This window comes from Mixophyes fleayi, chromosome 4, assembly GCF_038048845.1.
Source record: "Mixophyes fleayi isolate aMixFle1 chromosome 4, aMixFle1.hap1, whole genome shotgun sequence".
In the NCBI taxonomy this organism is placed as follows: domain Eukaryota; kingdom Metazoa; phylum Chordata; class Amphibia; order Anura; family Limnodynastidae; genus Mixophyes; species Mixophyes fleayi.
The window spans coordinates 99,579,334-99,597,644 of NC_134405.1; the positions used below are offsets into that span (position 1 = coordinate 99,579,334).

At 37.6% G+C, this 18,311-nt stretch overlaps 1 protein-coding gene across 1 annotated transcript in view; it reads right to left on the minus strand.

The window, feature by feature from the left end:
* Positions 1-7,652: 7,652 nt before the first annotated feature.
* Positions 7,653-18,311, minus strand: part of MAP1A (microtubule associated protein 1A) — a 138,824-nt gene continuing 128,165 nt past the window's right edge. Inside the window, exons 6-7 of the mRNA XM_075207873.1 lie at positions 15,223-15,455; positions 7,653-12,045 (exon numbers count right to left, since the gene is read on the minus strand). Of these exons, the coding sequence (XP_075063974.1) occupies positions 11,890-12,045; positions 15,223-15,455 (389 nt within the window). The 3' untranslated portion in view covers positions 7,653-11,889. The remainder of the gene's footprint in view (positions 12,046-15,222; positions 15,456-18,311) is intronic.

Below are 18,311 nucleotides of genomic sequence, written 5' to 3' on the forward strand. Positions count from 1 at the left end.
AATTTACTACCGGGGCCACTCCACTGTGCAGTCCATATTTAGGTGTATCAGATATTAAACAACGGTGACAGTTGATGCCCAATTTTTTAATTATATTGTGGCCTCGGTACCAAATTGTGTACCGGGGCCACCACACTACGCAGTCCAGATACTTGTTTGGTGGAATTCAGACCAGTTGAGGGTTTTATTATTATATTGTGGGGACCACTCTATCTATACCACACTACAACTCTATACCACTCTATTTCATACTTTAATTCTATTTAATACTTTAATTCTATTTCATACTTTAATTCTATTTAATACTTTAATTCTATTTCATACTTTAATTCTATTTAATACTTTAATTCTATTACTAATTACCATAAAGAGGAACAAAATAAACCAATTTTACCAAAAGTATAATATGACTTAGACTTACAAACACTACACTTGAAAGATGGTGCCTTTAAATGAAAAAGTCAGTCTTCATTGCACGACTATGTGCAACAGGGACAGTTTTTTGGTTTACAAAGTCAACCAATAACACTTGGACCCTGTCTGTCTTTAACATACTTGATGGGATCTCAATGACGAATTGTCTGTACCATGTTTGGAGGAGGTATTGTGGCCCCGGTATCAAATTGGGTACCGGGGCCACCCCACTACGCAGTCCAGATAGATAGATGCGTATCATAGATAAAGTACATTCAGTGGTGTGGGGCAAATTGAAAAATATTCAAAATGCACTGACATTATCAAAAACAAGAGGTTGTCACACGCTAAAACTCCAACATGTATATGATGGAGAGGATGGAGGAGCAGCCGTATGTGTAGTGTAATGCAGACCTGTTGAAGGTTTTTTATATATTTTATTGTGGTGCCCAGTGCCCACTCCTCTACGCAGTCCAGATACATTTATTGGTGCGAATCATAAAAGTTCAGGGTTTTTAATATATTGTGGTGACCCACTCCTCTACGCAGTCCAGGTACATTTATTGGTGCGAATCAAACAAGTTGATGGTTTTCTTATTATATATATTGTGGTGACCCACTCCTCTACGCAGTCCAGGTACATTTATTGGTGCGATTCATAAAAGTTCAGGGTTTTTAATATATATTGTGGTGACCCACTCCTCTACGCAGTCCAGGTACATTTATTGGTGCGATTCATAAAAGTTCAGGGTTTTTAATATATTGTGGTGACCCACTCCTCTACGCAGTCCAGGTACATTTATTGGTGCGATTCATAAAAGTTCAGGGTTTTTAATATATATTGTGGTGACCCACTCCTCTACGCAGTCCAGGTACATTTATTGGTGCGATTCATAAAAGTTCAGGGTTTTTAATATATATTGTGGTGACCCACTCCTCTACGCAGTCCAGGTACATTTATTGGTGCGATTCATAAAAGTTCAGGGTTTTTAATATATATTGTGGTGACCCACTCCTCTACGCAGTCCAGGTACATTTATTGGTGCGATTCATAAAAGTTCAGGGTTTTTAATATATATTGTGGTGACCCACTCCTCTACGCAGTCCAGGTACATTTATTGGTGCGAATCAAACAAGTTGATGGTTTTCTTATTATATATATTGTGGTGACCCACTCCTCTACGCAGTCCAGGTACATTTATTAGTGCGATTCATAAAAGTTCAGGGTTTTTAATATATATTGTGGTGACCCACTCCTCTACGCAGTCCAGGTACATTTATTGGTGCGATTCATAAAAGTTCAGGGTTTTTAATATATATTGTGGTGACCCACTCCTCTACGCAGTCCAGGTACATTTATTGGTGCGATTCATAAAAGTTCAGGGTTTTTAATATATATTGTGGTGACCCACTCCTCTACGCAGTCCAGGTACATTTATTGGTGCGAATCATAAAAGTTCAGGGTTTTTAATATATATTGTGGTGACCCACTCCTCTACGCAGTCCAGGTACATTTATTGGTGCGATTCATAAAAGTTCAGGGTTTTTAATATATTGTGGTGACCCACTCCTCTACGCAGTCCAGGTACATTTATTGGTGCGAATCAAACAAGTTGATGGTTTTCTTATTATATATATTGTGGTGACCCACTCCTCTACGCAGTCCAGGTACATTTATTGGTGCGATTCATAAAAGTTCAGGGTTTTTAATATATATTGTGGTGACCCACTCCTCTACGCAGTCCAGGTACATTTATTGGTGCGATTCATAAAAGTTCAGGGTTTTTAATATATATTGTGGTGACCCACTCCTCTACGCAGTCCAGGTACATTTATTGGTGCGATTCATAAAAGTTCAGGGTTTTTAATATATATTGTGGTGACCCACTCCTCTACGCAGTCCAGGTACATTTATTGGTGCGAATCATAAAAGTTCAGGGTTTTTAATATATATTGTGGTGACCCACTCCTCTACGCAGTCCAGAAAGATACCTTGTTGCAACGTTTTGGACTAATAACTATATTGTGAGGTGTTCAGAATACACTGTAAATTAGTGGAAATGCTTGTTATTGAATGTTATTGAGGTTAATAATAGCCTAGGAGTGAAAATAAGCCCAAAAACTTGATTTTTAAACTTTTTATGTTTTTTCCAAAAAAAATCCGAATCCAAAACCTTAAATCCGAACCGAGACCTTTCGTTAAGTGTTTTGCGAGACAAATCCGAACCCCAAAAATAACGAAAATCCGGATCCAAAACACAAAACACGAGACCTCAAAAGTCGCCGGTGCACATCCCTAATATATACTATATTTATTAAAGATATTACTAAATCCAATCAGGATATCCATTGTGCACATTTAATTATTGACGTATATGTGGCGCTAGGGAGTTTATGTATAAATTCCTCTCCTTAGCGTAAAAAAATAGATACAAAAGAAAATATTTACTTGGTTATTTGCTTTCTGCGACATCAAACGTTTTGACTGTTGTAGAGTATATTTATTAAATGAGTGTACTATTGGTACAGACAAAGGGCTTGTTTTCTCTCTGTGTGCTAGGTAGGCATGGAACAAGAACACTGTAGGGAAAGTTGTGCAGGATAGAGATTTTACTGATCAATATGTCGTGTCACAAATGCTGTCCACACAAGTAGCAATACACACCGTTTAGCCACAATATTAAAACCACTGACAAGAGGAGTGAATAACAATGATTATCTCGTTACAATGGCTCCTGTCAAGGGGTAGGATATATTTGACACCAAGTGAACAGTCAGTTCTTTAAGATGTGTTGAAAGCAGGAAAAATAGGCAAGTGTAAGGATCTGAGCGATTTTGACAAGGGCCAAATTGTGATGGCTAGACGACTGGGTCAGAACATCTCCAAAACGGCAGGTCTTGTGGGGTGTTCCCAGTGTGCAGTGGTTGGTACCTACCAAACGTGGTCCAAGGAAGGTCAACCGGTGAACAGGTTCATGGGTGCCCAAGGCTCATCGATGCACATGGAGAGCGAGTGCTAGCCTGTCTGGCCCAATCCCACAGAAGAGCTACTGTGGCATAAATTGCCGAAAAAGTTAATGCTGGCTATGCTAGAAAAGAGTCAGAACACACAGTGCATCGCAGCTTGCTGCATAGCTGCAGACCGGTCAGAGGGCCCATGCTGACCCCTGTCCACAGCCAAAAGCACCTACAATGGGCACGTGAGCACCAGAACTGGACCATGGAACAATGGAAGAAGGTGGCCTGGTCTGATGAATCACGTTTTCTTTAACATCATTTGGGTACCCAGGTGTGTGTGCGTCACTTGCCTGGGGAAGAGATGGCACCAGGATGCACTATGGGAAGAAGGCAAGCCGGCGGAGGCAGTGTGATGCTGTGGGCAATGTTCTGCTGGGAAACTTTGGGTCCTGCCATTCATGTGGATGTTACTTTGACATGTACGACCTAGCTATACATTATTGCAGACCAAGTGCACCCTTCATGACAACTGTATTCAGATGGCAGTGGCCTCTTTCAGCAGGATAATACGCCCTGCTACACTGCAAAAATTGTTCAGGAATGGTTTGAGGATCATGACAAAAAGTTCAAGGTGTTGACTTGGCTTCCAAATTTCCCAGATATCAGTCCGATCGAGCAACTGTGGGATGTGCTGGAAAAACAAGTTCGAGTCATGGAGGCTCCACCTCGCAACTTACAGGACTACTGCAAAACTTGTAGCGGATTTATATAAACGCAAAATTTACAGATATTTAAGATCCTTAAAACTCAAAATAAAAAGCATCTCAAAGAGGCGTGGTTTACCCGTATCTGCACATCCATACCGTAATGCATTATATCTTATACCCCTCCAAGTACAAGGGGCCACAAGAGCATGATGCTTGCAAATCTAAATACGGATGCAAGCTGTGCACATAAGAAGTGCATCGATTTGCTCCAATCTTTGTTGTGAGAATGTGCTAACTGTACCTCTACATCAGTGCCATGGTGGATGTTCAGATATATATTTGATATGTAGTTGTGTGTAGCTGACAAGTGTCCAATATTACCAATTGGTGATATGAATTAAAAACAAATGTCCTTGTGTCTTATCCATGTAAAACACTTTATTATCAGTTTATACTCAACTTAAGCAAATCCATTTTCCACATTGTGCCCTATAGTGCAATATGTATTATTTTGAAATGCTCCCACTCCATACTAAACATTTCAAGAATCTCGAAATTGACAGAAGAAGGAGTCAGACCGCAGTCCTGGAATGCCAGCAGACTACAGGTCATGCCCAAAGCATTTAGCAGCAATGGAAATGACATGAAGAATGGAACACTCATTGTTGATTTAACACATTCTGAAGCTTAATGTAAATTATTGTCAGACATGCTGGATATAGACCACATCATTTAGGTTTGAGAACAGAACGCATAGTTAAACATTTCCTACAACATACTGTAGTTTATTTTAGTACATGCACTGCAAAATTTGATGATGCTATATAAGAACTAATGTCTAATGTTTTCATAATGTCTGAGAATTGACTCATAAAATCAAACTGTGGAAGTGATATTCACAATTTGTCTGTAGTGCTTTGTCCATAATTGCCTACATTTTAAAATGGTTTCCAGGGACACATTACTGCTGAGCTATGTATATAACCATGTAATATGTAATACTCTCTTAGCAGACCTTGGGGCCCTACAATCCCTATCATGTCATATTTATTGGATATTATTATTATTAGATTTTTATTTATAAAGTGCTGACATATAAAAGAGAACTGTACAATGACAGGATCACTACATGACAAACAAATTACACACAATGACATGAAACAGAAGGTGAAGATGACCCTGATCAAATGAGCTTACAATCTATGCCGAGTGGGGAACACATGATACATAAGGTAGCAGAATAACAATTGTATTAGCTGGTGGGACTATTGGTAGGCAGAGACATTAGCCTACAATAATAAAGCAGTCACTGGTGGCTGACATTTCTGCGCAGCTACTGGTGGTGCGGTAAGGTTGGAATGAGGAGAGACAGGAGAAGACAGACACGAAATATGAACCAATCACTGTAGAAATGATAAAACAGAAAGCTGCTGGCATCCATGACTTTCCTTCACTACTGATCCTCACGGAGTGTTGTTCCTATGCTGGCTCTAGAAGAGGTTTTTTGCTTTTGAGTCGCATCAGGCTCTCTTGTGATTATCTGTCAGATTGGACCAGTGTTTATTTTAGTGTCATGCTCGCTCCTGGAAATAGAGCCACGGTATTTGTTCCCCATGTTCAGTGGCAGCTGCTGTCACCGGGTAGGCAGATCACCAAAGGAGGAACAGAGATGGTAACAGCAATGACAGGATGAGTCTAACCTACTCTCTTCCTTTTTGAATACTACTATGCAATTAATACATTTTAAGTTAAAAACCCAGAGAATAAGAATAAATAGTAGGAATTGCATCTAACATTCTAGAAAAAAAGGAATTTGGTAAAGTAGTTAAGTAATAAAAAATACAGACTTTTCCAGGGACTAACATTTCCAGTGATATACAGTATCCTGACAAATGAATAATAATTTATTTAATAATAATAATAACAACACTAATAATTATTTAGCTCTTTAATTATATAGCGCATTTTTTCCAAATAGGACTTTGTAACTAGGACTAGGACTGTCCTTGTAAATTAGGGACTGTTGTCTATTATGCAAGCTTTTACTATACGCCTACTTCTCATGTGAGTTACAATTTAAATATAATGCAAATGGAAGAATAAAATTATTACATGCAATTTAAAATGACATTTTAAGCAGACAGAAGTATCATGCACAATCACGTCACTGTGACATTGGCTGATTCATGTTTAACTTGTGTAGTAATAATAATATAACAACAATAACAAAATGTGTGTTGCTGTTACAGTGGACATACTATAAAAAAAGATGGATTTTGTAGCCTAGAAACAGGAAGTAGTTATTTTATATTTGCTTTATATTGTACACTATGTGTAATTATTTGATAGACATTTTGATTCTACCATCACCAGGAAAAACATGGTTATCTTTATTATATCTTAAAAGGATTTGGCTGCATTTTTTTGCCGTTTAATTCACACAACTTTGTGACCCATTTTTGTTTTATTAATAATATGCTTCATTTTTGAGTTTGCTGTTGTCTATAAAGTCATATAGATGATGATTAAGAAATGTAGGATTTTTGGAAAATAAAACATGACTGATAGTACACAATGGGACTGCTTTAATAACATGGTGGAATGTACACCAATGTTCTATAACCCATAACAACCAACCACATTCTGTGATTTTTCTAGTGCAGTTTAGAAAATGAAAGCAAAGTCTAATTGGCACAGAGACTTCCAACATAAATTTCTTCATGAGGGGTTGAGCCAGACCTTCCCTCTTTGTGCCACAAGACATCCCTCTGCATTCAGTTACACTGGATACAGAGATACTGTTAAGACTAACGTACCCTAGTAAAGCCGTGGTTCTGACAGAATGATAAAAATGTCTAAGTTAGGTCTTCCAAGAAAACTGTGGCAATTGACGCAACATAAAATTTGAAAACAATGGCATAATTGTATAAGCAGAAAAAGAAAACGAGTGTACAGCATTTTGCAAAAGGAGCTGGTTATGTTTTTCTTCTATATATAAAATGGGTTACAGTAAATATGTGTATTATTAAATAGACCCTATGTTGCATCTTTCATGGCTTAGTGAATGGTGACCCATAGTGTGAGTCCTCACTCACAGGTTGAAAATACCTACCCAAACCTACAGTGGTAGGAAGCATTATAGTCCTTATACACTTGCTAAATTTGAACTTTCCCAAATTAAATAGTACATAAGTAAAACAAGTAATCATTTCTGGAGCATTTTAGAAATGTGCTTATGTAGGTATTGCTACATTTTATAGCCTAGTGTAAAGGTCAAACCAATAAATAACACCAACACATAATTTATCAATATGCTGTCAGTTATCATCTATGAAAGTGGTTGCAGTCCCCGTGGCCTGTCATGTGATACCTTACACCCAATAATGTGACAATCGCTTCAAACAGAGATCCCTACTTTTCAATCGGATGGCGTTAAATGATTCATCATTAGGTGAAGTCAAAACCCTTTAAGAACCCTAAAGTCAATGTGATACTGAAATGTTGTGGAGAAGTCGGTATGTGTGATAGGGTTGAACCTCTTTAATTATCTCAAAATAAAGGCAAAATATCAACTTTTCTGATCTATTCATGTCATTTTATTGTTAGATTTTCAGGCGTTTTCCATTTACAGCAAATTCAAAATGACAGAATATTGCACACAGAAAGGGGAAATGAATGAACAGAACAAAACAGAAAACCTTTTTGGGAAACAAGTTTATTAGTAACGCAGCAGAACAAAAGAGGAAAGAGAATGAAAAAGTCAGGGTCTTATTTATACAACATCCAACGTAGAAAGAAGCTATCAGGAATATAGGTTGCAATTTTCAATACAATTAAGACATGTTCACTTTTTATATATTTGTAAAATAGTTATTTTTTTTTTTGTTTTATCTATTACATACAGGAGTATAATTTGTTGTAGTCCACATGCAGAAACAAGCAACAGCTGATTTTAAATGTTTCTATTTTTTATATATCACCTATATGTTATGCTGTATGATAGTAATGGATTTACAGATAATCTGTAGTTGTTTGTGATACATGTTAGTGAATACAGCCTATTAAGGTTACAGGCTCTGCCCTCTGATAGCCATCCTTGTCTGCTCTGTACTGGACGGCAAAGGCATTGAGCATGGACTTCACCTCAGTTCACTTTGGGTGTGTTCCTTTTGTGCAGGGTATGCAACATTGACCCCACAGTTATTGTTGAAATAAAGTGGTACTTTGCTTTAGTGCTACAAAACTACTAAAATGCATCAAAAGGCAGCAATGAGAATATTTTTACTATGTTCCTTAATAGTTGTAAAGCTTCTTAAAGGGAAACCAAAAATTAAACTGCTGAGTGCACAGGAATAAAGGGTAAAAGGTCTAAAAGGACTATGATTACATTCTTCTTTGAAACAACATTGCTGTGTATAAGTGTTTCCATTCAATATTGTCATGTGCAAGACAGGTTTCTAAGAGCCCGCGGTCATCATGTTTCTCAGCCTTTTCAGTTTAGAGTTCAAGTTTAGGAGTAATAGGAACATTCATAGCTCATATTGTTTTAGTGCATTAGCTATTCTGCCTAGACACTCGTAAGGATGTGAACGAAGGAAATGGCTGTGCACTAGCGTGTTCCTTGGGGATCGTCATCAAATGAGTGCGCTAGGCTTCCAGGCACCTATGTATCTAGCATTGCAGCAAGTAGGTGGGGCTTCTAGGTCAAACATCCACGTTAATAAAAATGGAACATACACACCAGTTCATCAGAACAGTCATGTGCATAAGAGCATGCATCTTTACGATTCTGCTTCATTTAAAGTAAATCAAACATACGAATCCAGTACATTGCAGTGCTGGTACAATGAGCAGTTCTTTCAAATTCGGCACGGAAAAAGACAGGGACTTAGGGCTGAACGAAAGAAGATTTGGACTTTCACAAAGAAACTCCATAAAAAGACCACTGTTAACATTAACAAACAAAATCGTCAAACATTCCAAATCTATCTTACCCATTGAGCTGAATACTTTCATTCTTCATAATTTTACTTTGGGTCCAAACTATTTTAAAACTAAATGTCATCATTTTGGCTTGTTAGCCTATAGGTCCATATACACATATACGGAGTACTAATAACAAGGGCCATATCTAGCACATGGCAGCTGATCACTGACTCCCACCCAAATCGCACTACATTTCTATTTCTGTTATGGTGCTGTGTTACTAAACACAGAACCAGAATATTAACCAATAAATAGCCACAATCAGTCACTAAACAACAAACATTTTATAGACACTTGTTAGCCAAAAAGTGTATGAGTGGAACTTTGGGGAACTTATCTTATGTTCGTCTCTTTGATTTTTTTCTTAACAATTTGTCAAATGGAATCTTTAACTTTATAAAATAACGTGTCACTTTTTCTACAAGACAGCCTGGGCGTGGATTTAAAGAGATTTCTTTTAAATGCAACCTCCATGTAAATTTACCAAAGGACCCAATTTTATATGTGCAAAATTGCAAGGGTTTAAAACTGATTTCTAGAGTGCAAAAACTGGAATAAAACATTTACTAAAACCGCTACAACATTGTGTCATCTATTACAGTGCAACTATATGATGACTATTCACAGATATGTCCCTTCGAAATTCTGCATGAGATTGATAAAGAGCAATTGTCAAACTATAAAATGGTATTCCCAACAAAAAGTAACAGGCTTTTCTTGGCGACCTGTATTTTAATCAATACATAGTACTATGTTAAAACGCAGCTAAATAAATTTATCTACAAAACAAAACATAAACACTGTTTAGTATTAGACTCATAAATTAATAACACATAGCTTTAGCTTTGACACTATAAATAAATATATAAATTAGACAGCAAAATACACCATTGATATATAAATGGTTTGTTCAGCAATCAGAGTGTGTTTTTGTAAGGCAAATTGCTCCCTACAGCAGCCAAAAAAAACCCTAAAATGTAAACAATTAAAAAGAAAAATTGTAGGTTTGCATGTAGCAGCTTTCATGGTTGGTTAAATAAAATATCTGATCATGTCCTTACAAGAGCATGGTGGCTATGAATCTATAGTACATATAGTTACATGTAAATAGACAGGTGTCCCCTTTACCATCATTGACAATTTATTTTACTTTGTGGAACTTGTGTTTTGTTGCCAAACAGGTATTGACTGGGATTAGAACCAGCTGCCGAGCAAAGATTCAAGAAAAATAACATCAAATGGTGACTATGTCTAACGAGGAAAAGGGAAGATAGGTGCTTCTATGTTTGAATATTGAGGTTAGCTTGTTTTAATTAACAGACAGACAAGCACCACCTACCAACACTACTGGTAAACAGTTTGATCCTTTACATCCTGGAAGCTGACATACATTATTGTACAATAATGTATCTATTGTCACCAATACTGGACATTTTCCTGTACAGTTTTTCCACATTTAATATCAAACTGATATTACTATTCATTTCTTTCCTTGATTTGCGCAGTGGTATAAGCTAAAACCATTGTGACAGGTTCTAGAGAATTTTACAAGAAACGAAAGAAACAGTCAACTGTTTTGTTTACCTTTTTAAAATGTCTCAAACATTATCAAAGCCATGTTGGTGGCGGATGTTGGGATTATTTTCTTTTTAGTGATTAAGAAAATAGTAGAGTACTTTATTCTCATATATGTCAATGCACAACATCCATGTGACTACCACTGCTGCAGATACCCTGTTTCACAGCTCCAACTGAGCACCTAGTGCAGGACCATGGAAAGTGACCAAATGGAGCATGTTGATGCAGCCACTGTTATCCCAAAAAGAATTTAGTTTAACTTGAGTCATCTTACTGTAATTATTCGTAGGAATGCCGCTTACCAAATGGATTTGAGATTACTATGTGGAATAGCTAGATATATCCCACTAGGATAACTCTAGCTACATAAGTATGCCACAAAGGAACCAGCGCGTTTTACCCATCAGACGGCTTATAATTGTGATCCTGTAAAAGGGGTTCAAAAACTGCATTAAAGCTCCACAATAAGAGCAGCTCCTCACCAGGCACATAATCTCCCATCTTTTTTATCCCTAAATACTTTTGGTTTGTTAGAGAACATGAAATGTATTTTGTTCTTATTTTACATATGTAGATAATCTGCTTCTTTTTTTTATTTATTTTCAGTAGATCTCAGACCCTGTCACTGGCTTGTGATGTACAAGTGCAATATTAAGTTAGCAGGTTAAAATAAAAATGTAAGCTACAGAAACTGTATGTTGATCTAGTCTTAAAAACCATCAGAAAACAAATTCTAAACCTGGTGCCTACTGCTAAATCTAAGTGATCATTTTATTTATGGTAAATAACCTATCTTAACCCAGTCTTCTGAAATATTCAATATGTGGATTTACAGCTGTTCAATAAGAGAACATTCTTTAATATCCCTATAACAGACCACGCCATTTTTTCAACTGAAATGAGAGCCATATTTCTTGTTGCTAATTATAAGCATTGTATGAAAATGTGACAATTATTATACATATATTGGCATAATATAATTTTTAGCAAACTGATGTAATGATATTTTTTTACAAAGAAAAAAAAGCTATGCGTATCAAAAAATGCATATAGACGTCCAACATTGGTACAGTTCTGTTAAGCCTATCTTTCCTAACCAGCCAATATAAGGCCGGGTGTAAAGTTGACAGTGTTTGGCAAGGCGGACGCTATAGTTACAAAACAGATCTAGTATAGAACTGGGCTGTGGCTGGACACATACCTAAACACAAAGTACGCATGGAGATGTTAGTGATTGCTGTGATGCTTAGAACTCTATTTTGCATGCTGGGAAGGATTCGTCTTGCATCACTACAGTACTGCTGCTAGCCAAAACCATAATATTAAGCTCTTGCTGCTTCTCGTGGGTCTGTTGGTACCATTCACGTGTCACCTCTGTGTCATGTGTCGGGATCAATGTCACCTGGATAGAGAAACACAAAGCATAATAGAATACTACAACATCCATTCTGATTAGTATTGTAACGTACAATCATTTCATCATTGTGGTGACAATAACTATTTTTTTTAACGGTACGGAACACACACACATATATATATATATATATATATATATAAAATCTGTATCTGTAGGATATCCCGGACCTCATTGTTTCTCTTTTGCTGAACTTTCCTTTTATTAATTCAATAATCTTTCGTTACTTCTGAGCATCTGCAATTCTTAAATGAGCTATAAACTGTCACTTTACTTTGACTTTTAATTTATTGGTTTATTAATACCACATATATTATCTTTTCTCTGTAGCTTGTTTTTCTGTATATTAACCAATATCTTTATGTCATCAAGCAGATTTGTTTCTTTTTTTGCCAAGGGATAAACACACAGCAGGTATTAACTATATTCAATACAGAAAGTCCGGTAGACAACCACTTGTATGAAAAAATATGATTTCACTGGTTTCTCTTTTTTATGACCCACTGGAGATGACCAATAATATATTAATACACTGACAGGCCACAACATTAAAACCACTGACAATGAAGTGAATAACATTGACTATCTCAATGGCACCTGTCATGGGGTGGGATCAGAATTCTCCTCCCTTCTTAATGACTGTCAAGCGTGGCGTCAGTGAGGAGCCGCACAGAGAGGAGCCAGGAGACAGAAGAGAAGAAGGCAGAAAAAGGATCTGAGAGACTTTCACAAGGGCCAAACTGTAATGCCTAGATGACTGGGTCAGAACATCTAAAAAACTGCAGGTCTTGCAGGATGTTCCCCGTATGCAGTGGTTAGTACCTACCAAAAGTGGTCCAAGGAAGGACAATCAGTGAACTGGTGACACGGTCACTGGTGCCTAACGCTCATTGATAACAATAACGCTCATCCCTAACGCGTGGGAAGCTAAGGCTAGCCCACATGGTCCAATCCCACAGAACAGCTAACTTCCACAAATTGCTGAAAAGTTAATGCTGGCTACGACGGAAAGATGTCAAATCACACAGTACATTACATGGCTGCGTAGCCATTGAGTCCCCATGACCCATCCTCACTGACCCTTATCCATCACTGAAAGCGCCTACAATGGGCATGTGGGGTCCAGAAATGAACTATTGAGCAATGGAGACAGTGGCCTGGTCTGATGAATCACGTTTTCTTTTACATCATGTCGACGGCCCCAGTGCGTGTACATCTTTTACCTGGGGAAAAAATGGTACCTGGATGCACTATGGGAAGAAGGCAAGCCGGCAGAGGCAGTATGATGCTCTGGGCAATGTTCTGCTGGGAAACCTTGGATCCTGGCATTCATGTGGATATTACTTTGACACATTTCACCTATGTAAACATTGTTGCAGACCAAGAATATCCCTTCATGGCAACGGTATTCCCTGATGGCAGTGGACTCTTTCAGCAGGTTATTACGCCCTGCCACACTGCAAACACTGTTCAGGAATGGTTTGAGGAACATAAAGAGTTTATGGTGTTGACTTGGCTTCAAAATTCCCCAGATCTCAATCCAATCGAGAATCTGTGAGATGTGCTGGTAAAACAAGTCCAAGCCATGGTGACCACAACTCGCAACTTACAGGACTTAAAGGACCTGCTGCTAACATCCTGGTGCTAGATACCACTGGACATCTTCAGAGGTCTTGTGGAGTTCATGCTTCAACGAGACAAAGTGGTTTTGGCAGCACGAGCCTACACAATATTAGGCAGGAGGATTTAATGAACTCTGATCTTCAGTTCTTTCCATAGATTTTCAATTGGATTCAAGTCAGGTGATTGGCTGGGCCATTCTAGCAGCTTTATTTTCTTTCTCTGAAACCAGTTGAGAGGATGATGTGCAGTGCCATTACTTCTCCAAACATGGTGTGTATTATGGCATCCAAAGATTTCAATTTTGCTCTCATCTGACCACACTATATTTTCCCAGTAGTTCACAGGCTTGTCCAAGCTTCAACATTTTTTTTCTTCAGCAAAGGAGTCTTGCATGGTGAGCGTGCATACAGGCCATGGTGGTTGAGTGTATTACTTATTGTTTTCTTTGAAACAATTATACCTGCTTATTCCAGGTCTTTCTGAAGATCTCAAGTGGTCCTTGGTTCTTGGGCAACTCTTCTGATAATTTTTTTCACTCCTCTGTCACAAATCTTGCGAGGTGCACCTGGTCGTGGCTGGTTTATGGTGAAATGATGTTCTTTCCACTTCCGAATTATGGCCCCAACAGTGCTCACTGGAACATTCAGCAGTTTAGAGATCCTTCTGTAACCTATGCCAGCAGTTTGTTTTGCAACAATAAGGTAGTGAATGTCTTGAGCGAGCTCTCTGCTTTTACCCATCATGAGATGTTTATTGTGTGACACCTTTGTAATGAGACACCTTTTTATAGGCCATCAGTTGTGGCTGAACCAGCTGGAAGGATTACTTTCTAATTACTAATAGATTTCAGCTGGTGTCTTGGCTTTTAATGCCTTTTTGCTTCTCCCTTTCTTCATGTGTTCAATACTTTTTTCCTGTATTATTTCACATTATTACACAAAACTTAAATTATGGACATCTATGGTTTGATTTCTTTGCATGTGTGGATTGCAAGGTTGTTGCTGACGTTTGTTGTAAATTTCATTACAATAGCCACATTAAATACATATTTACTGAGAAAAATGTTGATGTGTTCAATACTTATTTCACCTGCTGTGTGTGTGTGTGTGTGTGTGTGTGTATATATATATATATATATATATATATATATATATATATATATTATATATCTTAGGTATATGGGAACATGTGGCTCATCTGGTAAATTTTAACATGATGGGACTTGTAGTTCCACAACAGCTGAAAAGCTACAGATTGTGCAGCTTTACAGTAACTGACAAACAATGACTTGTTAACTTGAGCAAGACATTACAGGAAAAGTTATATGCCAACGGAAAGCAGACAAAACCCCTTGGAATTCCTAAGTGAGATCCTTATTTAAATACTTTTTACAGTATATTTTATGCAAATTGATTTTGAGTTTTCCGAAATTTTTTCTCATTGTTTTACACATTCGTTTCATAGTTTTCCCTATGCAAAGTCCATATGCAAAAAAATGTGTATTTTCGTAAATAAACAGATTGCATACAATTCTAAACTTACTTGTAGGTTCTCTCCCCACTGGGACTTTCCTTCCAAAAGTGCATCCAGCACAGCTCTGTTTGGTTCCCCGTTGGCTGCATCATTACCACTTACAACATAATACCCAGCTCGAACTCTCTTAAAGAACTCCGAATCAGTATTTTTGCTATTGCAATGATTAGGGATATATGCCAAATCCACATACACAGGTGGGCCAGGAGGGATGGTAGAGCTGGATTTGGAGCTGCTTGTACCTAGGGGGGGAATACATGCACTTTATAACAGTGAAGGAAATATGACAACTTTAATATTATGTTTCGTATATAAACTCCACATATTTCCTGCAAAAAATAGTATCCCCTTATTAATAATATTATTTAAACTGATATTATTTATATTCTCCTACCTTCTAGTAGATATAAAACACTCTCTAAATCTTTTTAATACATCTTGCCTAAATAATTACTGGTGCTGATACTGGGTAAATAGGTTATATTGAGTACTCGCAATGAGGTACTACTGACAACTAGGCAATGAAACAATACAGCATACTGACAGTGAGAATATACTATGTAGAGATCATATAGCCTATAAGGTGACTAGATTTTTCAAATGAAAAGGCACCATGTGCATGCAGAGCAGCATCTGTCCCATCATTTTCAAATTAAATGCACCAATCTTATTTTGCCACACATAAAATTGCCACAGATGGCAGACATAATTTCTGCATGAACGAGGCACAAATAACAGATTTAACCTGTGAGCCTCTTGCTTAACATTCAGGTATACAAAGCAGACCCCTATATGATTGTTAATACACAATACATCCAATCTGATGCTTAGGGGGAGACAATTGGTGGCTAGTACAGATTCAGGTGCATCCTTTGATCTGATGACTAGTGTAAAAAGCAGATCCCAATCTTTGTAGCTAGTGTGTGCAACAGATCCTAACTGTGGTGCTTGATGTAAAATCAAACCCCAGTCTTGGAGGCTAATGTGAACAGACCCTACTCAAATCAATAACCTCTCTGTACCCAACAGTACATATTCTGGTCCACCACCAAATGCAGGAACTCGCCTCAAAGATATCAGATGCATACCTCCTGACTTCAGCGGGACAATCCTGACTTTAGGGCGCTGTCCTGCTGTCCCACCCGGGGACATGATTGTCCTATGGGTGGGAATGTTGCGGGAAGGGTTATTATGTAATGAACAGCCTAGTGTTTTACAGTGCTAAGCAGCCCTATGAGGGCATGGTCACACTACAGATATGACATGGGCGAGCCTCCATTTTGCCGTGGCCACACACCCCTTTCCCGCTGGTGGGGACAGACATGTTAGGAAGTATGCAATTACCAGCATATAGTATTGGCTCATTGCTAATATACACCACAACTTAATCTCCAATATATACCAGTACACAAGTATAGTAAGCTGACATAAACGTAAATTAAATGGGTCACTATACAGCAAAAAGGGCTTGTATTATATCTTTCTAATATGGCAACTCTACCCCTGCTGCATATCAATTTGTGCAGAATGCTGCAACATTTGGCTTGGCTTGTCAAAGTTTAGAAATACAATGAACATTAATCACATTTCTATAAATGTCACTAAACGTACAAAGAGAAACCCACAGGGGCTCATTTAGCCTTGAACATATGTTTGATGGTGTAAGACATGTATTTTCGCATGCACTCTAAAAATGCATAAGAATAAGTCGGTATATGCAATGAAGAAGATAATTATCAGCAGCACTATCTAGCAGCTTCTGAGTGGCTGATTGCATAAGAACCCCACCAACTCATTAATGGCTATAGTATATGGAGCTGCCGGTGTCTCTAGCATTAGTTAATAGACATTTCCATTTGGACCACTATAGGAAAGAAGGTCCCCATTGGATTTTTTAAAGGGGAAAACAACAGGTGGTTTTATTTATTTTAATTGTATTTGTGTATGTATTTAACTACATTTTATACTGAAAATGTGATTTTCACATTTATTAATGTCAAGACAATATTCTCTCTTGTGCATGTGTCCCTTCATTATATGGTGTAAAAATAGTGTACTGCGACATTTGTATAAGATACAGATTTCATTTTAAGCTGTGAGAGCCTTTTAGGATAGCAGTAGTTTAATATGGGGAAAAAAAACTTTTTATCCCTTTATTTACATTAAATAAAGATTTTCTTTTAACTGTTGTTGAACACTTTCTGTGGCATTCGCCATCAGACTCCATACACTTAACATGCTACTTTTCGGTACCCCCTCTGATAACAATACTGGGCCTGAGTCATTAAGGAGAGCAAAGCAAAAAGAGGAGTAACTTTGCACCTTGGCAAAACCATATTGCATTGGAGGGGAAGGTAAATTTAAAATGTGGGGACAGATAGGACATGTCCTAGATCAGGGGTCAGGGAACTTTTTTACCTTTTACCACAAAATATATTTAGATACGCCGACGTTACCCCCTTGATTTGAAAGGAAGGAAATCATATATTATTAATTATTGGAATTCAAAATTTTATTGAATCTATTCAAAATTTCTTTGAAAGCTTCAACTTCAAAACTTCAGGTTTTGGAGAAATTATGTTAATTCCCTGTTGATACAAGAGCATCAATATTGGGGCATTTTGTTGTCAGAGCAATTTGGATACAGTCTTCAGCGTCCAATCAATTTCTCTGCTTTGTTTTTATGTTTGTTAGAGTGGAAAATCCTTGTTCGCAAAGGTAGGTTGTTGCAAAATGCAGCAACTTTTTGACTGCCTCCTCATGGGCAGTTTTGATGCCTTTGCAGCTGTTGAAATCCAAAAATATGACAGATCTGCTTTGTTTTCAAATGCAATACGTGCTTCATTATTGCATCGCAGCTCAAGAAGTGCCTCTGCCAACCCTTGAGGCTCTTCTGGTGCAACAGCAATTTCACATTTAAAGGGGTCTACAATCCAACTGACAGCATGAGAATCGGCAGCATTACCCCAAGGAATTACATTTTTACCCCATTTGGGGTAATTTACCCCTGTTCCCTGACCATTGTCCTAGATCAACTTTAAATTTCAGGGCAAAAATAAAGGTATCAAATATTTGTGTGCTACATGACAAAAAAGCCA